This window comes from Prionailurus bengalensis, chromosome B1, assembly GCF_016509475.1.
Source record: "Prionailurus bengalensis isolate Pbe53 chromosome B1, Fcat_Pben_1.1_paternal_pri, whole genome shotgun sequence".
Taxonomy (NCBI): Eukaryota; Metazoa; Chordata; class Mammalia; order Carnivora; family Felidae; genus Prionailurus; species Prionailurus bengalensis.
In genome coordinates, this window is record NC_057344.1 from 205,140,110 (window position 1) to 205,165,500 (window position 25,391).

Sequence of the window (25,391 nt, forward strand, 5' to 3'; positions counted from 1 at the left end):
CAGGGGTGCGCGGACCCTGCAGTGTTCGGCCAGCTCTATCGCTCAGGGACGACCCACGTCCTGCGTCTCGCACCCTCCTTGGAAAGTGTTCCGTCTAGACTTGAACTACGTCTTTGACACATATCCACTCCATGTTCAGATATTTTCAACCTTTTAAAAGATCTGTTTTGAAAACGGGATCGTGGAGGAAGTCTGCTTCTGCTTAGTGGTCAGGTGAGGGCTTGGGGGATGCGTGCTTCGCAAAACAACGTTCAACGCAAAAGCCCGTAAAGCGAGTAAGGACAGCGGAGCCTAAAGACTCGCCAGACGCTGCTCCTCCACTCCCCCGACTTCTGCAGGCGGCGCGCGCCCCGGAACCCGGCCTGGCGGCCCGGGCCCCGCGCCGGCGAGATCCGGACCGCAACCAGGCTTTCCGGGAAAACGCCTCTATAGACGATGGGGCGCTGGGGTCCGGCAAAATAGACCCGAAAGGTGGCCTCAGCCATGGAGTCCGCTGCGGTGAAAACGCACCGCCGTAGAAAGAAGCCGGGCGCAGCGGGACCAGGCCGGCCGGCACCCAAGACCCTCCTCTACTCCAACCACACACCTCCCCGGCCCCGCCCCCGAGGCGGAGAGCCAATCAGCTCGCTCCCTACCGGTGGACGCCAGGCCGTGACGGCGGGCCGGCACTCCGCTAGGCTCTGCCGCAAAGTCCCTCCCAGCCAGGCCCGCCTCTTCCGACGCCACGCCTGCCCAGACGGTCACGCCCCCCGGTCCGGCTTCTGCCGGGTGTGCGCGCGCGCCGCGGCAGAGCTCCCGTGAGGCAGTGCGGGCGCGGAGCGCGGCGGCGGGCTTCTGAGGGGCGCGAGCGGAGCTTCCAGAGGTGAATGGCCCCGGCCTCACTGTTCTGGGCGTCGCGGGGCGTGGGGCTGTGGGAGCGGCGCCGACCCCACAGCTGCCTCTCCTTTACAGGCACCCCTGGGAATTCTCTTCAGGCGCGCAAGTAGCTGTCAGCGCGACGCAGTCGCGGTCCGCAGGGCGCGGGTGCGAGGGCAAGGGCTGAGGGGCGAGGGCGGGGAGCGTGAGTGGAAGCGGGAAGTGGGCGTGGGTGGAGAGTGCGGCGCCGGTGAGAGTGAGGGGGCCTCCGGGTGGGGGCGGGGCTCCGGGGCGGTGCTCTGGCGGGAGAGCGAGGGCGGGTGGGGCCGAGGGCGGGAGGGCGTGGCCTCAGGCGGGAGGGGGCGGGGCTCAGGCGGGAGGGGGGCGGGGCTCAGGCGGGAGCGTGGTCCCTGGCAGGTGCAAGACTGTTGGGACGTGGGAGGTCGCTCCGGAACGCCACCAGCCGGCCGCGCGGGTCTGGGGTTTGTGCAGTTTGCCTTTCACGCCAGTTCGGTGGCTTTTGTGGTTGTGTATTTTATTGACGTGCATCCGTGTCGTGACTGAATTACACAGAAAACAAAAGCGGAGGCTTTTTCGCACGTGTTACGCAGATCATTAATCCGTGCGGCTCGTCTCCGTCCCCGAGAAATTCTTTGGGTGAAGTCAGCGGGGTGGTTCGGTGGCGCGTTTGTGGCAGAGTAGCAAATGCCGAAAGCATTTTTACTTCATGTGCGCCTAGTTCTTTGGTGCTTCTGATCTGAAATTTGAGGGCACTTGGTTTTGGGGTTTGGGTGGGGTTTTTGCTGTAGGTGTTTTTTTTTTTTTTTAAGCCTAATTGGGATATGTTGTATTGGTTTTAGGTGTGCACCATGATGACCACATTTCTGTGCACTGCGAAATGGTTGCCGCATTAAGTCCTTTTACCACCCGCCACCCTACAAAGTTACATTTGTTTTTCTGTTGATGAGCACTTTTAAGGTCAGTTTGAGGGTGGTTCTTAAATCTTAAACCTGATTTTCTCTGCACTAGGTTGGTTCATCGTGGCTGGGCATTGACTCTTGTGTGAATGGCGGGTGCTGATTCAGTCGTCGAGGTAAATATTTTGTTGACTCTTCCTCAAGGACATTATCGTATTTATTTCTATTTGCTTAGAAAAAGCAGGAAAAGAGGCTGCTTAGCCACAGGCTGGCTTGGACTTGGTTAGATATATTTATTTTGAATTCAAAACTGAACTCATGCGATATGATGTATCTTTGGAAAAAATAAGATTTTCTTGATAATTAGGTTTTCATTATTTTTTCGGTGTTCTAAGTAATACCCTAGTTGTTTATTTTCTCTTTATCTCTGTCAAACATTTCAGCTACAACTACCTCAGGTTAGATGCTTCCCTCCCAGATATCTGTGGTATTTATCTATATTGTTCTTTTACAAATAGAGTTGTCTTATTAGTTGTCTTATTTGTGGTCTAATGTTTGTTTTTCCCCCCCAGGAGAAGTCATAGATTCTAAAAAAATTTTGTCCTTCTTCTGAACTTAACATAAATTTAGTTTGTTTGTATTTGGGTTTATCTTCTAAATATCCACACCATAAACCCATATCAGTTACAAAAAAGTTGTGCAGTTAAACCATGAGTTGTGGAAAAGAGTTTGTGGAAACATTAAAAAAAATTGATTATCCCAAAGCTGATAGTCTTAATGGGGAAGATTTTGACTGGTTGTTTGAGACTGTCGAAGATGAAGCATTTTTGAAGTGGTTTTGTGGGAATGTGAATGAACAGAATGTATTGTCCAAAGAAGAATTGGAAGCTTTTAGCATTCTTCAAAAATCAGGCAAGCCCATCCTAGAAGGAGCAGCACTGGATGAAGTTCTTAAAACCTGTAAAACTTCTGATTTGAAAACCTCTACCCTGGATGACAAAGAGCTAGAGAAATTGGAAGTTGAAGTTCAAGCTCTGCAGAAATTGAAGAACCTAAAAATTCAGCGACGTAATAAATGCCAGTTGATGGCTTCGGTAACAAGCCACAAATCTCTGAGGTTAAGTGCTAAAGAAGAAGAAGCCACTAAAAGGCTGAAGCAGAGTCAAGGAATTCTAAATGCAATGAACACCAAGATAAATAATGAACTTCAGGCTCTTACTGATGGCGTTGCTAAATTGATGATGTTTTTCAGACATTCTAATTTGGATCAAGGGGCAAATCCACTGGTGTTTTTATCTCAGTTTTCCTTGGAAAAATATCTAAGCCAAGAAGAGCAAAGCACAGCAGCATTAACTTTGTATACCAAAAAACAGTTCTTTCAAGGTATACATGAAGTAGTTGAAAGTTCAAATGAAGAAAATTTTCAGCTTTTAGATATACAAGCACCATCTATTTGTGATAATCAAGAAATCCTTGAGGAGAGACGGCTGGAGATGGTTAGGCTGCAGCTAGCATACATTTGTGCTCAACATGAGTTAATTCACTTGAAAGCAAGTAATTTGAGCATGAAGTCAAGTATACAGTGGGCAGAGGAGAATCTTCATAGCCTCACTAGCAAGGTAAACATGAGAAATGAGACTAGCGTCATATTGTAATTGTTAGTAATGGAGGGTATGTTAGTATTTTAGAAAGGGAGATAAAATAAATACATTTTCTTATTTTCTGTTTGTTCAGTGCTTAGTTTGACGTGTCATTGTTTCTTTTCTTTTTTTTTTTAAACGTTTATTTATTTTTGAGAGAGAAAATGTGACCAGGGGAGGGGCAGAGAGAGAGGGGTACAGAGGATCGGAAGCAGGCTCTGTGCTGACAGCAGATAGCCCAACATGGGGCTTCAACTCCCAAATCATGAGATCATGACCTGAGTCGAAGTCAGAGGCTTAACCGACTAAGCCACCCAGGTGTCCCAATGTGTCAGCATTTCATACAAGTAGATCTTCATATTAGTAAAAGGCAGGAACAGATTATAATGCAATCGCATTAACTAATTTTAAACAAAAGTACTTTTTCTGAATTTGAAATTTGTGTGGGTTCAGATTCAGAGAACACTGAAATTCCTTTTTATTTTTCTGTGTGGGTGTTCTGCCTTGTCTGCTCCTTGTTTGGTGCTAATGAAGTCAGGGATGCAGTTCAGTGGACTGAAACGCTGACTTTTTGTTGAGAATGTACAGGTGTAGTGCACATATCTGTACTCTTGGAAAGCTTGCTTTCTGGGTAATGTAACCACTAGATAATTGAGTGAAAACAGGACTGAAACTGAATACCAGTACCAAGTTACTTTCTGTAACTGCCATAAACTTCGGAATAACATCTGGAGTTCTGTCACTCTTTACAAGGGTTAAAATCAGGTGACAGACTAGAAGAATAGCTACTGGGATTATTTTAGTTTTAAGAAAAACCTAAATAGCATACATTTGCTTTTAGTGAGTAGTGTGCTAATTAATGATTTTTTTTAAGTAAGACAAACATGAAAAGCTCTCTGTTTTGGTAGCCATTACTGTACATATGTGGTAGTAATAGCATTAAAATTTAGTGATTTGCCTTTGGCTTAGTCCACACTTTTCCTTTTTTTAAACTGTGATTTTGGCTTTTGTTAGTATGCAATTAGTTTTTATTAGTGAGCATGTTAATCTGATAATCTAAAAGGGAAAGTAAAAAGAATTTTAAAATGATTTCAACTTCATACTGATCGGTTTCAACGCAATTGTTTTTTCTGTGTAGGCTCTTGGCAAAGATAATTTGGATGCTAAAATTTCTAGCTTGAACAGTGAGATTCTGAAACTTGAAGAACAAATCACTTATATAAAAGATAAAAGCTTGCCTGCTGTGGTAAAAGAGAATGCCCAGTTATTGAATATGCCAGTTGTAAAGGGAGATTTTGATCTACAGATTGCTAAACAAGACTATTATACAGCAAGACAAGAGTTAGTTTTAAATCAGTTGATAAAGCAAAAGGCATCATTTGAACTTCTACAGTTATCATATGAAATTGAATTGAGAAAGCATTGGGACATACATCGTCAACTTGAAAATTTAGTTCAAGAACTTAGTCAAAATAATGCGATGCTCCGCCAGCGATTAGAAATGCTGACAGACCCGTCAGTATGTCAGCGGATAAATCCAAGGAATACCATTGATACCAAGGACTATTCTACTCATAGGTATGCTTCTGTATTTCTTCAGTAATTCTTTTTGTTGTAAAATACCATAGAGAGTTTTAACTAAGATTGTGGAAGTTTAAAACATTTTTTCTTTCTGTTCTGGCTCTCTGTTCTCTTCCTTCATTTCTCTTGTATGTGACTCTTTTCCTTTTGAATATTTTGCTCCCTTTTCCATTCTTGTTCAATCTGGAAGCAGCTGTGTTAGAGCTGGGGTGGGTGGGCTGGAGGAGTGAATGTATACAAGGTCATATGCACCTTTAAGCACCATTGTTTAGATGCCTTATTTGAGGTTGGGGCAGAGTTTAACTACAGGGAGTTTGAATACAGCTTGGGGTGTAGTAGGTTTTGCTAGGTAGAGAATTGATTGCGTTTGGAGGTGTCAGTAGAGAGAGAAGACTGACTTCATTTCCGTGTCTAGTCAGGTGAATCGGCAAAAAGGAATGCTAGCTCCCAACCTTTTTTGGATGTCCAGGCAATTGATGATATAGGGATACTAAAATTGGAGGGCTAAAGTAGTTAAATGCCTCAAAAGTCTGGATCCTACTCCTAATTTTTCTCTAGGACTAGGGGAAAGTGATCTAATCCTTTTGTTTTCTTATTAATGAGATGATGGGCATGGAAAGGGCTGCTCCGTTGCAGTTTCAGAGGGTGGCATTGACATGAGCTAAGAATGCTTCCCCCCTTAAATTGTGTAGTCACATCCCACAAGAAAAAAATTGGCAGCCTTGGACTTGAACCAGTTTTATGAGGTCTGTTGCAACTTGCTAAAATAATAAAATAATTTTAAAAATCTGTGTTTTTTAACTTGAAGAAAAAGAGCAAACCCTTTTTGTCAGAAATGTGTAGAAAGTGCTACCTCACATTTTTCCATCTGTTCCAAAGGATTTTTCTGCTATTAATGTTTGAAGTGTTAAATGGTCTCATGGTCCATTAGGAATTTAATTCGACAATTAAACATGTAGAAGACTGGAGTAGCAAATTTACTATTTCTGTAGTTCTTTATTCACTTTATTTTACATTTTATATTTTTAACTTTCCGCTTTTAAACCCACCACCATCCTATAAAAATAGGTATGTGATGTGAAAGTTAAGTCTCAGAGGTTGACTTGACCTGGGTCCGAAAAGACAGCCACAACTCCGACCTAGGTCTTCTGTTTCAAGTTCCTTGTTATTTCCACTACATCATAGTTGTATTCTGTGGAAGAGATGTTTTCTTGGGAGGTATTTCTGAAACATGCTTTGTTTGAAGTAGGCTAATGACAGTTAAAAGTCAAAAAGTATTTTATATTTAAAACTTGGGAGATGAGAAAATGGGAATCAGATGTAGTAATTACAATATGTATTTCTGTAGTAAGATGGTATTTTAGCTGGAATGTTTTCGGTTGCTTAATGTAGCAGCAGATAGGTTAATTTTTTTTCCAGGTTAATATTTTTAAGTTGTTACTTATCCCCAAAGATGCTCAATATAGTGGATTATAATTTTGAAGACTGTATTGAGAATTTTTATATAGTGATATATAAGACTGATTGAGAATTTTTCTTATAACTTTATTTTTACATTTTAGGCTTTATCAACTTTTAGGAGGAGAGAATAAGAAAAAAGAATTGTTTATAACCCATGGAAACCTGGAGGAGGTGGCTGAGAAATTAAAACAGGATGTTTCTTTAGTACAAGATCAGTTGGCAGTTTCTACTCGAGAACATTCTTTCTTTCTGTCCAAACTGAATAATGATGTGGACGAGCTTTGTGATACTTTGTATCAAGGAGGAAATCAGCTTTTGCTTAGTGACCAGGTGGGTACATGCCATAGCAACTGAAGATGCTGTAAAAATTGTTTGTTGTAAAAGATACTGAAGAAAGAGTTAACATGAGGAAAATATTACCCCCAATTCTATTGCCCTAATATAAAATTTATTATTTTATATCCTAGCTTTAGACATACATAAATAATATTTTTCAGATGGTTTTGATTGATGTACATAGAATTTTAAAAACTTACAAAATATTTTAGCCATAAAAGGATATGTAATGTTTATACTAAGTATTTAAAGAAAAAAAAACTACCCCTGTTATTATTTCACCTGTCTTATTAGCAAATAGAGAATTATTATATTTGAAGTCCTCTGTGATGGCATGCTTCTCCAAGTAGCATTTCCCTTTCTTCATCAAGGAGAACTACTTCGCTGGATTTTATCATTTGCTTGCTTTTTTGTGTACTTCTATTACACATAGATATTCCTAGACAGTATATTGTTTAGTTTTGTATGTTTTTGAAATTTACGTATGGGGTGTAATTATGTTATGAATACTCTTTAGTAACTTGTTGATTAATATTAAGATTTTGACCTTCTTCCATGTTGACACATGTAAAGTTTTCTCTTTCATGTAGTTAGTGTTCCATTATATGAAATTCCACAGTTATGTGTTACGTTGACAGACATTTCAGTTATTTCCAGTTTTTGCTATTGTAGGTTATACTGCTGTGGACAGTCTGGTCATATGTCTCACAGCTGTGCGCGTGTACACACATGTGCACACTCAGCAGTGGAGTTGCTGTATCACGGGTTCAGATTCAGGGTACGTCAAATTGTTTTCCAGAGTGGTTGTACCATATTACATGAGTTCAAAGAGATGATATTGATCCACATCCTTTTCCTCACATAGCACTATCTGATTTGTAAATTCTCTTAATCGGTGCATCCCATATAGGTCGTAATTTGCATTTCCCTAATTATTAAGGAGGTTGAGGCCTCTTTTAGTTATTTACTGGCCATTCATCTTTTCCTGAGAACTCTGTGTTCATCTCCTTTTTCCATTTTTTTTAAATGTTTATTTTTGAAATAGAGTATGAGTAGAGGAAGGGCAGAGAGAGAGGGGGACAGAAGATCCAAAGCGGGCTCCGTGCTGGTAGCAGTGAGCCCGAAGAGGGGCTCAGACTCACAAACCGTGAGATCGTGACCTGAGCCGAAGTCAGATGCTCAACCGACTGAGCCACCCACTGCCCCTTTCGGGTTTTTTTTTTTTTTTTTTAAATCACTTGTAGGAGTTTATGTATTTCAAGTGCCAATCCTTTTTCTGTTACATGTGTTATATGTATTCACTTCCTATTTGTGGCTTGTCTTTTTTACTTTGTTTTTTGCTTTTTTTAGCATTTTAATTTTTATGTATTTTTATTTTATTTTTATTACTCTTTGGTTTGCCATTTTTTATATTTTGTTTTTCATATCTTGTTAAGGTTTGCTCTTAACATCATAATGATAGTCCTTTTTACTTTACCTTATAGTACTCACTTTTAGTTCTCCACCACGAGTTTATTTTTATGTATGATTATGAGGTAGAGTTCTAATTTTATTAGTTCTTTTTTTCTTCTATAAACAAATTGTCCCATCACCATATTGAGGCGTACAATAAAAATAAAATCACTCTTTCTGGTGAAGGGAGCCTCTTATCATTATGAAATAAATGATCCTTAAGTGCTTTTTGCCTTCATGTTTCTTTTGTTAGATACTGTGGGCCCGACCAGTTCTGAACCTTAAACTGGGTTAAGTCTAAGAGTCTTTGGAGGATCCAGGTGATTTCTGTCTGGGCTGTAATTCTATCCAGGGGCTCTTCCACTTCTGGACCATTCTGATCTTAAGATTGTTGGTGTCCTGGGCACCTGTGTAGTTCAGTCAGTTAAGTGTCTCACTTTGACTCGGGTCACCATTTTATAGTTCATGAGTTTGAGCCCTGCGTCGGGCTCTGTGCTGACAGGTCAGGGCTTGGAGCCTGCTTCTGATTCTGTGTCTCCCTCTCTCTGCCCCTCCCCTGCTCGTGCTCTGTCTCTCTCCATCTCTCAAAAATAAACATTAAAAAAAAAAGATTGTTGGTGTCCTGTGATCCTTGGCTTATCATGAAGAGGGTCTCCCATTTGACTTCCTACTTTCTGTGGACCTTGGACTTCAATTTTTCTCTCACTCATCTTGTGAGTCTCAAGAATCATAGGTTCTAGTTTTCTAAGATTGGCGGTTGTCCTAGGTAAAGCTGCCGCGGGGCTGTCTTACCAGTCTGGGGTGTTTTATGGACTTATAGTTCCTTTTAACGTCTTGTTATCTCTTCATTGCTTTTAGGAAGTTTTTGTTTTCCTTGACTTTTAAAAATATTTCGTTTAGCCTTTTACATTTTTTTCTTATGGGAGGATTGATTTGAATAACCTACCTTTCCTTGAACAGGAATGCTTGTGATTATTTTTTTTAATAATTTTTTTATTGTGAAATATACAAAATGTAAAATTTACAGTTTTAAACCATTTTTAAGTGTACAATTCAGCAACATTAAGTACAAAAATACATTCACATATTGTGCAACCATGACCACTATACATTTCCAGAACTTTTTCATCATCTCAAACAGAAACTCTGTACCCATTAAACAATAACTTTAGCCCCTTCTTCCTTAGCCTGTGGTAACTTCTGTTCCACTTTCTGTCTCCATGAATTTGCCTACTCTGTTACCTGATATAAGTGAAATCATATGTATGATTTCATGTGAAATAATTTGTATGATTACTGTTTTATTTATTATTTTTAATTTATTTTAATTTATTCATTATTTTATTTTATTATTTATTTACTTATTTATTACTGTTTTATCCGTATTGTAGCATATGTTAGAATTTTACTACTTTTCATGGCTGAGTAATATCCCATTGAATGTATATAGTACATTCTGTTTATCTGTTGATGGTCACGTGGGTTGCTTCCACCCTTTGGCTGTTATGAATCATGCTGCTGTGAACATTGTGTATAGATATCTGAGTCCCTGCTTTCGTTTCTTTGGGGTGTATACCTAGAAGTTGGATTGCTGTATCATGTAGCAATTTTGTGTTTAACTTTGTGAAGAACTGCCTAACTTTTGCATAGTAACTGTACCATTTTTTAAAATCATTTATTATTATTTTTTAATTTACATCCAAGTTAGCATATAGTGCAATGATGATTTCAGGAGTAGATTCCTTAATGCCCCTTACCCATTTAGCCCATCCCCCCTCCCACAGCCCCTCCAGCAACCCTTTGTTCTCTATATTTAAGAGTCTTATGTTTTGTCCCCCTCCCTGTTTTTACATTATTTTTACTTCCCTTCCCTTATGTTTATCTGTTTTGTATCTTAAATTCCTCATATGAGTGAAGTCATGTGATGTTTGTCTTTCTCTGACCAATTTCAGTTAGCATAATACCTTCTAGTTCCATCCACGTAGTTGCAAATGGCAAGATTTCATTCTTTTTGATTGTCGAGTAATACTCGATTGTATATATATACCACATCTTCTTTATCCATTCATCCATCGGCGGACATTTGGGATCTTTCCATACTTTGCTTATTGTCAATAGCGCTGCTATAAACGTGGGAGTGCCTGTGTCCCTTCGAAACAGCATACCTGTATCCCTTGGATAAATGCCTAGTCGTGCAATTGCTGGGTCGTAGGGTAGTTCTATTTTTAATTTTTTGAGGAACCTCCATACTGCTTTCCAGAGTGGCTGCACCAGCTTGCATTTCCACCAACAATGCAAAAGGGATCCTCTTTCTCTGCATCCTCGCCAACATCTGTTGTTGCCTGAGTTGTGAATGTTAGCCATTCTGACAGGTGTGAGGTGGTATCTCATTGTGGCTTTGATTTGTATTTCCCTGGTGATGGGTGATGTTGAGCATCTTTTCATGTGTCTGTTGGCCATCTGGATGTCTTCTTTGGAGAAGTGTCTGTTCATGTCTTTGGCCCATTTCTTCACTGGGTTATTAGTTTTTTGGGTGTTGTGTTTCATAAGTTGTTTATAGATTTTGGATACTAACCCTTTATCTGGTACGTCGTTTGCAAATATCTTCTCCCATTCTGTTGGTTGCTTTTTAGTTTTGCTGATTGTTTCCTTCGCTGTGCAGAAGCTTTTTATCTTGATGAGGTCCCAACAGTTCATTTTTGCTTTTGTTTCCCTTCTTTGGAGATGTGAGACGTGTTGAGTAAGAAGTTGCTGCGGCCAAGGTCAAAGAGGTTTTTGCCTGCTTTCTCCTTGAGGATTTTGATGGCTTCTTGTCTTACATTTAGGTCTTTCATCCATTTTGAGTATATTTTTGCGTATGGTGTAAGAAAGTGGTCCAAGTCCATTTTTCTGCATGTCGCTGTCCAGTTTTCCTAACGCCATTTACTGAAGAGACTGTCTTTATCCTATTGGATGTTCTTTCCTGCTTTGTCAGGGATTAGTTGGCCATACGTTTGTGGGTCCATTTCTGGGTTCTCTATTCTGTTCCATTAATCTGTCTGTTTTTGTGTCAGTACCATACTGTCTTGATGATTACAGCTTTGTAATACAGCTTGAAGTCCAGGATTGTGATGCCTCCAGCTTTGGTTTTCTTCTTCAAGATGGCTTTGACTATTCAGAGTCTTTTCTGGTTCCATACAAATTTTAGGATTGTTTGTTTTAGCTTTGTGAAGAATACTGGTGTTATTTTGATAGGTATTACATTGAATATGTAGATTGCTTTGGGTAGTATTGTCATTTTAGCAATTTTGTTCTTCCTATCCAAGAGCATGAAATATTTTTCCATTTTTTTGTGTCTCCAATTTCTTTCATAAGCTTTCTATAGTTTTCGGGGTTTTTTTTACCTCTTTGGTTAGATTTATTCCTAGGTATTTTATGGTTTTTGGTGCAATTAATTGTAGATGGGATCAATTCCTTGATTTCTCTTTCTGTTGCTTCATTATTGGTGTATAGGAATGCAACCGATTTCTGTGCATTGATTTTATATCCTGCGACTTTGCTGAATTCACAGATCAGTTCTAGCAATTTTTTGGTGGAACGTTTTGGGTTTTCCATATAGAGTATCATGTCATCTGTGAAGAGTGAAAGTTTGACCTCCTCCTGGCCGATTTGGATGCCTTTTATTTCTTTGTGTTGATTGATTGCTGAGGCTAAGACTTCAAATACTATGTTGAATAACAGTGGCAAGAGTAGACGTCCCTGTCTTGTTCCTGACCTTAGAGGGAAAGCTCTCAGTTTTTCCCCATTGAGGATGATGTTAGCATTGGGTCTTTCATATATGGCTTTTATGATCTCAAGGTATGATCCTTCTATCTCTACTTTCTTGAGGGTTTTTATCAAGAAAGGATGCTGTATTTTGTCAAATGCTTTCTCTGCATCTATTGAGATCATCATGTGGTTCTTGTCCTTTCTTTTATTGATGTGATGTATCACATTGATTGTTTTGCGAATATTGAACCAGCCCTGCATCCCAGGTATAAATCCCACTTGGTTGTGGTGAATAATTTTTTTAATGTGTTGTTGGATCTGGTTGGCTAGTATTTTGTTGAGGATTTTTGCATCCATGTTCATCAGGGAAATTGGTCTATAGTTCTCCTTTTTAGTGGGGTCTTTGTCTGGTTTTGGAATCAAGGTAATGCCAGCTTCATAGAAAGAGTTTGGAAGTTTTCCTTCCATTTCTGGTTTTTGGAAGAGCTTCAAGACAATAAGTGTTAACTCTTCTTTAAATATTTGGTAGAATTCTTCTGGAAAGCCATCTGGCCCTGGACTCTTGTTTTCTGGGAGATTTTTGATTACTAATTTGATTTCTTTACTGTTCAAGTTTTCTATTTTTTCCTGTTTCAGTTTTGGTAGTTTATGTTTCTAGGAATTTGTCCATTTCTTCCAGATTGCCCATTTTATTGGTGTATAATTGCTCATAATATTCTCTTATTATTGTTTGTATTTCTGTTGTGTTCGTTGTGATCTCTTCTCTTTCATTCTTGATTTTATTTATTTGGGTCCTTTCCTTTTTCTTTTTGATCAAACTGGCTAGGGCTTTATCAATGTTGTTAATTCTTTCAAAGAACCAGCTTCTGGTTTCATTGATCTGTTCTACTGTTTTTTTGGTTTCGATAGCATTGATTTCTGCTCTAGTCTTTATTATTTCTTGTCTTCTGCTGGTTTTGGGTTTTATTTGCTGTTCGTTTTACAGCTCATTAAGATGTAAGGTTAGGTTGTGTATCTGAGATCTTTCTTCCTTCTTTAGGAAGGCCTGGATTGCTATATACTTTCTTCTTATGACCACCTTTGCTTCATCCCAGAGGTTTTGGGCTGTGGTGTTATCATTTTTATTGGCTTCCATGTACTTTTTAATTTCCTCTTTAATTTCTTGGTTATCCCATTCATTCTTTAGTAGGATGGTCTTTAGTCTCCAAGTATTTATTATCTTTCCACATTTTTTCTTGTGGTTCATTTCAAGTTTCATAGCTTTGTGGTTTGAAAATATGCACAGTATGATCTTGATCTTTTCGTACTTGTTGAGTGATGATTTGTGTCCCAGTATGTGATCTGTTCTGGAGAACATTCCACGTGCACTGGAGAAGAATGTGTATTCTGCTGCTTTAGGATGAAATGTTCTGAATATATCTGTTAAGTCCATCCGGTCCAGTGTGTCATTCAAAGCCATTGTTTCCTTGTTGATTTAGTAACTGTACCATTTTATATTCTCACCAGCAGTGCACAGGGTTCCAGTTTCTCCACATCCTCACCTACACTTATTTTCCTTTTTTAAAAAATATATAGGGGTGCCTGGGTGACTCAGTCGGTTGAGTGTCTGGCTCTTGATCTTGGTTCAGGTCATAATCTCATGGTTGCATGAGTTTGAGCCCCACGTTGGGCTCTGTGCTGGCAGCGTGGAGCCTGCCTGGGGTTCTCTCTCTCCTCTCTTTCCTCTCTCTCTTCTCTCTGTCTCTACCCCTCCCCTGCTCATACTGTGTCCTCCCTCAAATAAAAAAAATTTTTTTTAATGTATATAATAGTCATCCTAATATGTGTGAAGTGATAACTGTGATTATTACTGATTTCGTCTTTTAGTTGTATTAATTTAGTAAAAACCTCCTATGATGGTAGATTTGAAAATTTGTTGTAGTTCTCGCAGTGTTTTCTTTATATTTGAGTCTATTTTATAAGTTACATTTGACCCTTGACCAACATGGGTTTGAACTGCATGGGTCCACTTATATTCAAATTTTCTTCAATAAATAAATATAGTGTACTATAAATGTATTTTTTCATGATTTTCTTAATCACATTTTTTTCTAGCTTACTGTATTGTAAGATTATAGTATATAATACACATAATGTACAAAATATATGTTAATCAACTGTATGTCAACAGTAGACTCTCAGTAGTTAAGTTTTGGGGGAATCCAGATTTATATGCGAATTTTTGACTGTACGGGGAGTCAGTGCCCTAAACCCCCCTGCAATATTCAAGGGTCAACTGTATTGCCAAGTTTAAAATTGTGATGAATTATTATCATGGTGGATTTGAATTGCAGTGAATTGAACCATTTAGTATTTACATAATTACTTTCTCTATTCTTACTGTGCTTCCTGACTTAACATTTTTTTTTTTTTGGTTTGATATTAATTTTTCTATGCCATCTTTCTTTTGGTTAGTATTTTCAAAATATATATTTTTCACCTTTCTTTACACATCTTTTTATTCCTTTTTACTTAGCATTATGAAATAAACATTTTCACTCTGAATAATTTTCTTAATTTTTAATGTTACAGTAATTTCTGCAATCAGTCCACTGTTGTTGAATATTTTTTTGATAGTCTTCATTTTTTAAATTTTGTTTGCTCTTGAATGACATCATGTATATCTTGTGTATATAGTTTTTTGTTGTTGGATACTTTTCATTTGGATGAATTCTTGGAAATAGGATTATTGGCTTTCTTAGGTATATACATTTTTTTGCGGGGGAGGGGGGACCTTTGATGCTGCCATATTGCTTTTCTGAGGAGTCGCACTTGTTTTTCATTCATGCCACCAGCACTATTTAAATGTCTGCTAGACACCATTGATCATAAGGTACACCATCATTTTATGAATTGCTAAAAAAGAAAAACTTTCTGTTAACTGACACAATACTTTTTTATTTTGAATTTTTATTGAATACTTTCTAGAAGATATCTTCTAGGTGCAGGTAGACATGGATTTTTATCATAATCACTTTTTTTTTTTTTTTTTTTAATTTTTTTTTTCAACGTTTATTTATTTTTGGGACAGAGAGAGACAGAGCATGAACGGGGGAGGGGCAGAGAGAGAGGGAGACACAGAATCGGAAGCAGGCTCCAGGCTCTGAGCCATCAGCCCAGAGCCTGACGCGGGGCTCGAACTCACGGACCGCGAGATCGTGACCTGGCTGAAGTCGGACGCTTAACCGGCTGCGCCACCCAGGCGCCCCTATCATAATCACTTTTTTGTTGTAAATGTCATATCACTCTTGAATATACATGCTAGAAGGAAAAAATAAGCCAATTAAAATGTTTAGGGTATTTCAAAGCTTTACACTTGACGTGCAGTTCTTCTATGTTATTTTTGTTTTTTCAATGTATTTATTAGAGAGAGAGCAGGGAGGGGCAGAGAGAGAGGAAGACAAAGAATCCCAAGCAGGCTTCCCTCTGTCCGTGTAGAGACTGATGCGGGGCTCAAACTCATGAACTGTGAAATCATGACCTTAGCCAAAGTCAGACGCTTAACCGACTAAGTGCCCTTTCTATGTTATTTTTTGGCTCAAAGTTGTTGTCTTTATTTTTCTACACTATACATTAAGAATGTTGGTGATAGCAAAAAAACCTTAATAACCCAATTAAGAAATGGGCTGAAGACTTGAATAGAGATTTCTCCGAAGAAGATGTACAAAGGGCCAACAGGTATATGGATAGTGCTCAGTGTCACTCATCATCAGGGAAGTGCAAATCAAAACCACAACGAACGGGAGTGCCTGGGTGGCTCAGTCAGTTAAGCGTCCAACTTCGGCTCAGGTCATGATCTCATGATGTTCATAGGTTCATGGGTTCGAGCCCCACCCCATATCAGGCTCTGTGTTGACAGCTCAGAGCCTGGAGCCTGCTTTGGATTCTGTGTCTCCCTCCCTCTCTGCCTCTCCCCGTTTGTGTGTGCACTCGCTCTCTCTCTCTCTCACAAAAGTAAACATTAAAAAAAAAAACCCACAATGAACGATTACCTTACACCTGTTAGAATGACTAGTATCAAAAAGTGTTGGCGAATGCTGAGAAATTGGAACCCTTGTACACTGTTGCTAGGAGTGCAAACTGGTGCAGCTGATATGGAAAACACTATGGAGGTTCCTCAAAAACTTAATGATCCATATGATCCAGTAATTCCACTTCTGAGTATTTAAACAGAATTGAAATCGGGATCTTGAAGAAGCACTTACACATTCATTGTAGCACTATTCATAATAGCCAGGTATGGAAACAACTTAAATGTCTATCTGTGGAGGAATGGATAAAGAGAATGTGGTATGTACGTACAAGGTATTATTTAGCCTTAATAAAAAGAAATCCCGTGGGGCGCCTGACGTCGAGTGTCCAACTTCGGCTCAGGTCATGATTTCACAGCTTGTGGGTTCGAGCCCCACGTCGGGCTCTGTGCTGACAGCTCAGAGGCTGGAGCCTGCTTTGGATTCTGTGTCTCCCTCTCTTTCTGGCCCTAACCCACTCGCATTCTGTCTCTGTCTCAAAAACATTAATTTTTTTTGAAAAATAAATAAATAAATAGAAATCCCATAATATGTAACAACATGGATGAACTTGGAGGAAATTATGCTAAGTGAAATAAACCAGTCACAAGGACAAGTAATGTATGATTCCACTCACAAAGATATCTAAAATTGTCAAACTCATAGAGGCAGGGAGTAGAATGGTGGTTATCAGGGATTGGAGAGGGTAAATGAATTATTAATCAGCAGATAAAAAGTTTCAGTTAAGTAAGATATATAAGTTTTGGAGATAATGCTGTGCAGCATTGTGCCTGAGTTAACAATACTGCATTATACTCTTAAAAATCTGTGAAGAGGGGAGATCTCGTGTTAACTGGTCTCATCACAGTAAAAAACTTTTTTTCCTGAATGTTGGTGATAGAGCGTTTCTTATGAGTGGTTAATAGTAATCACAAGATGCTCTGAATTTTAAAATGATACGGATGTCAGATATCTTTTTTTATTTTTATTTATTTTTATTTTTTTTAAATTTTTTTTAACGTTTATTTATTTTTGAGACAGAGAGAGGCAGAGCATGAACAGGGGAGGGGCAGAGAGAGAGGGAGACACAGAATCTGAAACAGGCTCCAGGCTCTGAGCGGTCAGCACAAAGCCCGACGCGGGGCTCGAACTCACGGACCGTGAGATCATGACCTGAGCCGAAGTCGAACGCCCAACCGACCAAGCCACCCAGGCGCCCCGGATGTCAGATATCTTAAACTGTGAAAGGTTTCATTCTAGAATCACTAAAGTATGATGATTTCACTTCACTATAATCTTACTGTCATTTAATGTTTTTCCTTAACCCAGTGAAATCTAAAAATGCCACGCATACAAATTTTAACTTGCGTTTTTGTTGTTAATCAAGGTGGATATTTTTCAGTGTTGTAGGAATATTATTTTAGTAATTGTTAAGATCTTTCATATTGAAATTAAAGGTGAGATTATAGTTTCTCATTCAAGTTTACCAAGTTTTTCCTCAAAGGGAGACCATGTAATGTAGATATTACTTGATTTTGTTAAAATGTAATTGAAAAAGTACTGCTCTCTGGGGCTGGCATTTATGACATGTGTTAAGCAGTCATTCTTGAACTTGTTTATAAGAATCACCAGGGAGCCTGTTAGAGTTTGAGTAAGGCAGTGTGGAGTGAGGTGTAGGAATCTGTATTTGTCACAGGCACCCCAGGTGATTACCATGCTCATGGACCATGTTGAGAAGGTGCAGAAGATTGAGACAGAGCTGTGGATTTTCTCTTTGGGGATACTGGCTGGAAATTTCTAGAGGTAGAATACTTGATTAGAAAGCCATGGAAACTTGTTAATAAATAGTTTTTAATTTTAGGAGGTGAGGCATTTCAGTGTATTAAATGTGAAGGGTCTGGCATGTCTAGGTTCTTGAGCAGGAGAACTACATGGTAGATCTGGATTGTTGAATGTTACATGTAAATCTGTCTTTAACAATGTGAAAAGAGAAAAATGGAGTTTTTGTTGAGATGATTCTTTTTTATTGGTAATTGCTTCATTTCAAGGCTTTCTCAGTACCTCTTTTCTTTAGCGTAGACTGAGATTAGGCTAAAAAAGGTTTGATCAGTTAAGTGGATTGTTAACTTCATGAAAGAGGTGGTGTTCATTCTTATACCTGTAGTCTCTAAAACAGTGCTTGGCATGTAGTAGGCATTTAGTAATATTTGTTGAGTGTATGAATATGCATAACGGTTTACATGTCAAGTACTCTTCAGGGAGTAACAGTTTGTTCTGAATCTCTTAGTTATCTGTCCAAAGTTGTTGCAATTGAATCTAACATAGAATTTGTATTAAACCTACTATGGATTTTTAATTGAGGTTTATCATTAAAATTGTGTGAATAACTATATCAGATTCTTTCCGTGTAAATTACATCTTAAGTTTTTATAATTCCTATTACAAATAGAGCTTTTGTATTAAAAGCATTTTTATTTTTCATTTAGGAGTTAACAGAGCAGTTTCATCAAGTTGAATCCCAGCTGAATAAGTTGAATCATCTTCTTACTGATGTTCTTGCTGATGTGAAGACAAAAAGAAAAATTTTGGCATCTAATAAACTGCATCGAATGGAAAGAGAATTATATGTATATTTTTTAAAAGATGAAGATTATCTGAAAGATATTGTGGAGAACTTAGAAAACCAATCAAAGATTAAAGTTGTTGGTCTGGAAGATTGAAGATTATTAAAAACAGAATCTTTACTACGTATGCTATGTTTTAATGTTTTCTATATTAGGGGGAAACATAGCTAATAAACACTACTAAAATTTTAAATTTGAGGTCAATGGAACATTTCATTTAATTAATTCAAGTATTGTATCAGTTTGGTTTTTTCCCTCATATAGTATATTTATTCAAAGTACCAGTGCTTTCTATGACTTGAACATTTGCTTGGTGGGACCTAGTTCTGATAACTTTTTACTTTTTACTTTTTCTGATAACTTTTTTACTTTTTTTTAAAACCTTTGTAGAACTTTGAATCAGCATTGTTAAACCCTAAGGTGTTAAACACCTTAATATGGAATAGCCAAGTACCCTCGTATTTGACTATAAAGTAAAATTCTATAAAGTAAAATACTCAAACTGTATCCCCCTGTAATTCCCTGCTGTAGACTTTGAGACTCTGAATGTTCCTATTTGTTCCACAAAGAATGTTGGGTGTCCATTGGCCATTGTTCATTTTAGCATCTGGGTCCTGGGGACTTAGAATTTCTGCAAGACATCTTAGTGCTTTGACTTCAGTATGACACATTATGAATGATTTTTAAATGAAATTTGAAAATGCCATAGAAGTGGTTGCTCAAAAGATGTATAATCTATTTTACCTGTTTCTCTGGAGGGAGAATACTTAAATGTTAGATTGTATCAGTTGGGATACAAGTGTATTATTTGGACCATTAGAAATTATTTTGAGTGGGATAAAATAATTTGAAATAGCTTATTTATCAGTCATGACATCAAGTGTTTCTTGAGTGCTTGATTTATAAGTGGCCTGTTACATACTTGTAAGCTCTGCAGAGGAAAAGGAGGATCTAGATATTCAAGGAATATTCCTTATTCAAGAATATTCCTGCTCCAGAATATATTACTTTTTAATATGGAATGCTAGTCTAAAAACTACACTTTTGTGGAATTTTTTAGCTATAACCATCAGAAAATGGGCATGCTTAGGTGACAGATAAGCCCTCATAATTTTTATAATCTGTTGAACAAAATTATTTTGCCAATTACTGTATTTGTACATTATTTAAAAATGTATATTTATTAAATAGATCTAAATATGCTTGAAAATTTGTAACAATTTTGTCTAAGATTTTTCTCTTAGCTCCTCATGGGTGACTTTTATTCCTTTTTTTTCTTTCTCTATTCTACAGTGGAATAGAGAATTTACTTAAAATTTTTCTTTTCTCCAGTAATGTGCGAAAATATGTCACCCAGTTTCCTGGCTCATGGAACAGCACATTCTGTTTAGATTAGTGCCATGTGTGTTAGATGTATGACCAGCTACTTGATGATTTGTACTGTCCCTTCCACACCTTCACCCACTCAGCCCAGGGGCGAGTACAGCTGAGAGGTGTGCATGGAATGATGTCAGGTTGTGTGTCTATCATAATTACCCAAGTCCATTAAAAATGTTTATGTTACTAGATTTGTACAGTTGAAGATTATAACAGCCATTTGTTTCAAACCTCAGGATGTATATGAATAGATTGCTTGCTTCAAAATTGGTTAACTAGAAATTGTATGCTTTGTTACCTGTTTACCATAATATTCCAGTTGAGTCTCTAACCATTTTGCCTCCTTCTTGCTATTCTATTGTATCGGTAACTATGGAGATAATTGATTCCTATTTTACGTGGTCATTACAGAGAGTGATTTTTATGAATGTCTCTGTATGTAACATTTTTCAAATAACTTCTTATTTTGAAGTAAAATTAATATATGGATATTATGTTTATCTTACGTTTAGGATTTATGAAAATGGAAAATTATGAGGCATTTGTAGGCTTTGATCCCTGTAAGATACTGCTTTCCAGTGTTGCTCAGAAGATTATGTCTGCTGTGTACTCAGGTGACTTAGTGGAGTCTAAGCATTGGAGAGGGTGAAAAGAGTGAGTAATTTTTATGAATCTGTCTTTAGTTACCTTAACTAAGGTTTGAAAATGAGCCAGCAGAATTATTCTAAGGAACTTTATATTGTGTAGAGAAGCTTTGCTACAAACAAATGGAGTCCTGCTCCCCTTGGTTTCCTCTCATTCAGTGATAACTGACCTGCTGCTCGCTAGACTTCACATTCTCTTAACCCTTAACACTTTAAAATTTCTTTTCACTATTTATTTTTGAGAGAGAGAGACAGAGCACGAGCAGGGGAGGCGCAGACACAGAATCCAAAGCAGGCTTCAGGCTCTGAGCTGTCAGCACAGAGACTGATGCAGGGCTCAGACTCACGAACCATGAGATCATGACCTGAGATCAAGTCAGACGCTTAACTGACTGAGCCACCAGGCGCTCCAGCCCTTAATGCTTTAAAATGTAGCACTCTCTTCCTTGTTCCAGGCATTTATGCCAAACATTTCCTGAGAATCTGCACTGGCTGTGTAAGTGACCTCAGAAGAGATGGGCTGTTTCACGGTGCCCCCGGCTTCAGCCTTAGCTCTTGGGTCATTGAACGTACATTGACATAGTATTTGCTTACTATGTGTGGCAGACCAGAGAGGTGTTTTTCACAGCGTGTGTATTATGCTGCCAGAGAAATGAATAAATTCCTAGGTGGCAAAGATCGACAGATACGTGTATATGCATTTATGGCATCATGTATAGCAGCAGTGACATACGCTCACAAGTATGACTGAAATATTTGGAGTACCAGTTATTTTTTTTACTAGCAAAGTTGTCTTGTTTTTTAATATTTAAGTCGGCCAATTTGTTGTTTCTTTTCCACAGAGTAAGTTATATGTGAATGAGATATAATTGAGTAATTGTGATGAAATAATTGAGAGTATTGAAAAATTGTGCAAAAGCTATATACGTGCAGTTTCTCGAAGATATAGGTAGCACTTAACATTTAGATTTGTTCATATTCAGGCCTCTGTTGCTCATGAGCCTCGTTAGAGTAGAAGTCATTAATAAATGAACTGGTAAGAATTTTTGGGTATGGACTACCTACCTAGAAATTTTGATAGTGTTTTGGGGAGTGGTGGGGGGGCATACAGTAAGGAAGATAAATACTTAAATATCAAAGAGCTTTCTTCTTTATCCTGTATAGTTTCTAAAATAAAAAAGCAGTGTGTACTTGACAGGTAGAAATGTACTTCCCTTTGAAAACCGATAGGAATAAAAAATGATAGAAATAGTAAAATGTCTCTGGTAGCTTCAGTGTGAGTTTGTTGAGAAAGATTTATGGCCATCAGTCGATCTTGTGAACTCTGGTCATGTTCTTATACCCTATAAAATTCTAGTTTTCATACATTTATTGAGAGGTAGTAGGAAAAGATAAAGGTATTTTTCTGTCAAATGTTACTGGATTTGGAAAAATAGTGGAATTTTCATATGGATTCTGTATTGTCTGTTGCTACATAACACCCTTGCTACCAACTTAGCAACTTAAAACAACCCACATTTGTTATCTCCCAGTGTCTGTGGGTCAGGAGCTGGGGCACAATTTAGCTTCATCCTCTGCTGGGCTACAGTGCAGAGGTGTGAGCCGGGGCTATGGTCTCATCTGAGGCCCGAATGGGGAAGCATTTGCTTCCAGTGCACATGGTTGTTGGCAGATTCAGTTCCTTGTAGGCTTTTGGACTGAGGGCTTCGGTTGGCTGTTGGCTCTAAGACACCTTCAGTTCCTTTTCACGTGGTTCTCCTTCGGCCTGGCTTTATGTGATAGCAGCTTGCTTTTTCCCTAACAAGAGTGTCGTCATAGTTGTCTGCAGAGTAATTGGGAACATCTTGTCACCGTTGCTGTACTCTGTGGGTTAGAAGTGAGCCAGTAAGTCTCACCCACACTCAAGGGTGTGAGTACTAGGAAGGAGGGGTCTTGGGACTACCCTGGAGTTTGTCTGCCACAGAGTCTCACCAGTTTCTTATTTCGTATGGATTGGATTAAATTGGTTGCTGGTGGGTTATTGATGAATGATGCTGGACCTAAGACCTAGTTAATTCCTGGACCCTTGTCACATGCTGAGTTGTTACTGCATCAGACCCTTACCTCTCACAAGTAAAATACCGTATTCGGTGTCTCATTTCTAAAACCCATTTCATACCAAATAAATATAAAAATTGAACTCATAAATCAGTGAGAATAACTACAAATATTTGTTACTACAAACAAGTAACACCGAACAGCATTACCATTACACGTCACTTCAGGGTCTGCATTTCTGATGTGCTACACTGAGGGATCTCGCGATACACATGCAGTAAAGGTTGGATTACATATATCTTCTGGCTGCAAGATCATTATTTAAAAACCCTTTGCTGTGAGAAACAAAATATGCAAAAACTTAAACTACAGTTTAATGAATTAATATGAAGAGGACATCCTTGTAATTGCATCTTCAAAACCTCAACATTTCCTTCTCAATTAAAACTCCCTCCTGCTCAGAGGTAACCATCATCCTGACTGGCAGTCACCTCCACTTCCTGATGATGGGCATTTTCTCCAGAGGCTTTTTTGGCAGAGATTATGTGTATGCAACACCAGTCTGTCCTGGGGAGCAGGATCAGGCTGCATGGCTCAGTCTCCTTGCAGTCAGGTGTGACCCGGGTTCCTGTCTGTGGGACGTGTGCTCAGGTGGTGTGTGCCATTTCCAGGGTAGGCCCAAAGACATTCAACTTGCTTCCCAGCTGGCCTCTTTCCTTCCACCCAGTAGGAACCCCAAACGACTCCTTTCAAACTCTGCAAATGATAACAGTGTCCTAGAGGATTGTGGAACATGTTGGAAACTGCAGTCCTGGAGGGACTTCACAAAAGATGTGTAACCAGCTGAGTACACTCACTCAGAACATGAAAGGGAAATAAACTTTATTCTTTAAGCCATTGTATTGTTGAGTCTTTTGTGACTGTAGCTTAGCTTTGTACCTTAACGAGAGAGAGAGGGGGAGGGGGAGAGAGGGAGAGGGAGAGAGAGAGAGAGAGAGAGAGAGAGAGAGAGAAAGAAATATCTTAAGCAGGCTCCATGCTTAGTTAGCACGGAGCCCGATGCAGAGCTCAATTCCATGACCCTGAGATAATGACCTAAGCCAAAATCAAGAGTCAGACGTTCAACTAACAGCCACCCAGGTGCCCCAACCCATATGCATTTAAACTAGATTGAAAATTGGGTTCATCTGACTTAAATTTTCACAGTCATTTGGTGGTTCAATAATGCCGTTGAAAGTCTTTGGTAAATACTGGGGGAAGAGTTTGCAGGGTGATTTCAGGGCTGGCGGCTGACCTGCTGCTATGTGTAGGGTTATGCGTATGATTAAGCATGTTTATTAGAAGATATCTCTCTTTTGTCTAAGGACCTATAGAAATCAGGTACATGTTCTAGTACACATTTGTCCAAATTATTTTTCATTCTAACAGCTTAGATGTGAATGTGGTATCTTCCGGTAAAAAAAAAAACAAAAACTTTGACAGACATTCTAATTTAATTACAATTTGAGACTCAAAAGATAAATATTTGTGAAAATCCAGTTCATTAATTTGAACTGTGTCTGCATTGCTCCCATCTTTAGAAATGTCTGATTTCAAGGACAGATAACATAAAACTAAATGACCAAGTAGATCTGTTTTGATTGTATTCATTCTGGTCAAGAGTATAATGGATAAACATTTTGTATTTTATTTCTATTAAATAAACATAAAATCCTTATATCCAGTCACTTAGCAAGCCCTGCCAGGTGTGGGATTTCCGTCCCCACCGCCCCCATGCCAGCCTCCACTGCTCCTCGCTGGGGACATATGCAGTGGTGTCCTACTTGCTGTTGGCCTTCTTTACTGCCACTCTGGACTTGCCTTCATGCCTTTGCTCGAACTAGCTCAGCCCTTGTCCTCACCCTCTGCAGAGCTCCTCTGTGCAAATACGCCATGTGCCATAGGGGCCCCTGCCGTCCCTTTGTAGTGGCCCTTTGTAGTCTTGTGTCCCACCACCGTCCCTCTCACTTTACCCCCCCCCCCCACTCAGATGGGACTGTAACTTCCAAAGGTGACATTTTCCAATACCATCCTCTACTTAACCCTTTTCTCTCCTTCACTCAACTGGTGAAAGCGTCTTACGAGTTCTGCCCCAAATACTTCTGCTCCCAGGAAGCCTTCTTAGAAGTAAGCTGCCTTGGGGCACCCGGGTGGCTCAGTCAGTGAAGTGTCTGACTGTGGCTCAGGTCGTGATCTCACAGCTTGTAAGTTCAAGCCCCACATCGGGCTCTGTGCTGACAGCTCGGAGATTGGAGCCCGCTTCGGATTCTGTGTCTCCCTCTCTCTCTCTGCCCTTCCCCTGCTCATCTCTGTCTCTCGCTCTCAAAAAATAAACATTAAAAAAAATTTCTTTTTAGAAGTAAGCTGCCTTGCAGTCCTTCACAGTTCGGCTGAGAGAACATACTGGGAGGTTCCTGGGCTTATCCATAGGGTGCTTTTCGCTCTTTGAGACAGAGCAAGGTGTCCTCGCCTCCAAATGCTGCCCCCCAGGGGGCTCGGCTGTGAATTCATCTCTCAGTGATTTGGAAGAGCTTTCTACAGACAATATGTGTATGTGGAGGACTCTTCTGTTACATATGTTGTCAATGTTTTCCTCAATATTTTTGGGAGGTCTCTTGTTTGTAGTACTCTA

At 39.1% G+C, this 25,391-nt stretch overlaps 1 protein-coding gene across 3 annotated transcripts; it reads left to right on the forward strand.

Moving 5' to 3' along the window:
* The first annotated feature begins 1,884 nt into the window (after positions 1-1,884).
* Positions 1,885-23,613, forward strand: HAUS3 (HAUS augmin like complex subunit 3). Of its 3 annotated transcripts, none has more exons than XM_043573164.1 (5): positions 1,885-1,948; positions 2,345-3,391; positions 4,551-4,990; positions 6,556-6,784; positions 18,525-23,613. In XM_043573164.1, the coding sequence occupies exons 2-5, from the start codon at positions 2,483-2,485 to the stop codon at positions 18,756-18,758; spliced, it is 1,812 nt and encodes a 603-aa protein (XP_043429099.1). In that variant the 5' UTR covers positions 1,885-1,948; positions 2,345-2,482; the 3' UTR covers positions 18,759-23,613. The 3 variants fall into 3 exon arrangements, with proteins under 3 accessions (XP_043429099.1, XP_043429101.1, XP_043429100.1); XM_043573166.1 differs by lacking the exon at positions 18,525-23,613 and adding an exon at positions 7,463-7,824 and having other exon boundaries at positions 1,888-1,948; XM_043573165.1 differs by lacking the exon at positions 1,885-1,948 and having other exon boundaries at positions 1,957-3,391.
* Positions 23,614-25,391: the final 1,778 nt, after the last annotated feature.

What these genes read in the sequence shown, in the direction of transcription:
- HAUS3 (XM_043573164.1), top strand. Translation starts at nt 2,483, where the DNA reads ATGAGTTGTGGAAAAGAGTTTGTGGAAACATTAAAAAAAATTGATTAT. An exon ending in TTCATAGCCTCACTAGCAAG is followed by an intron (nt 3,392 to 4,550) that starts GTAAACATGAGA and finishes TTTTCTGTGTAG; the next exon opens with GCTCTTGGCAAAGATAATTT. An exon ending in AAGGACTATTCTACTCATAG is followed by an intron (nt 4,991 to 6,555) that starts GTATGCTTCTGT and finishes TTTACATTTTAG; the next exon opens with GCTTTATCAACTTTTAGGAG.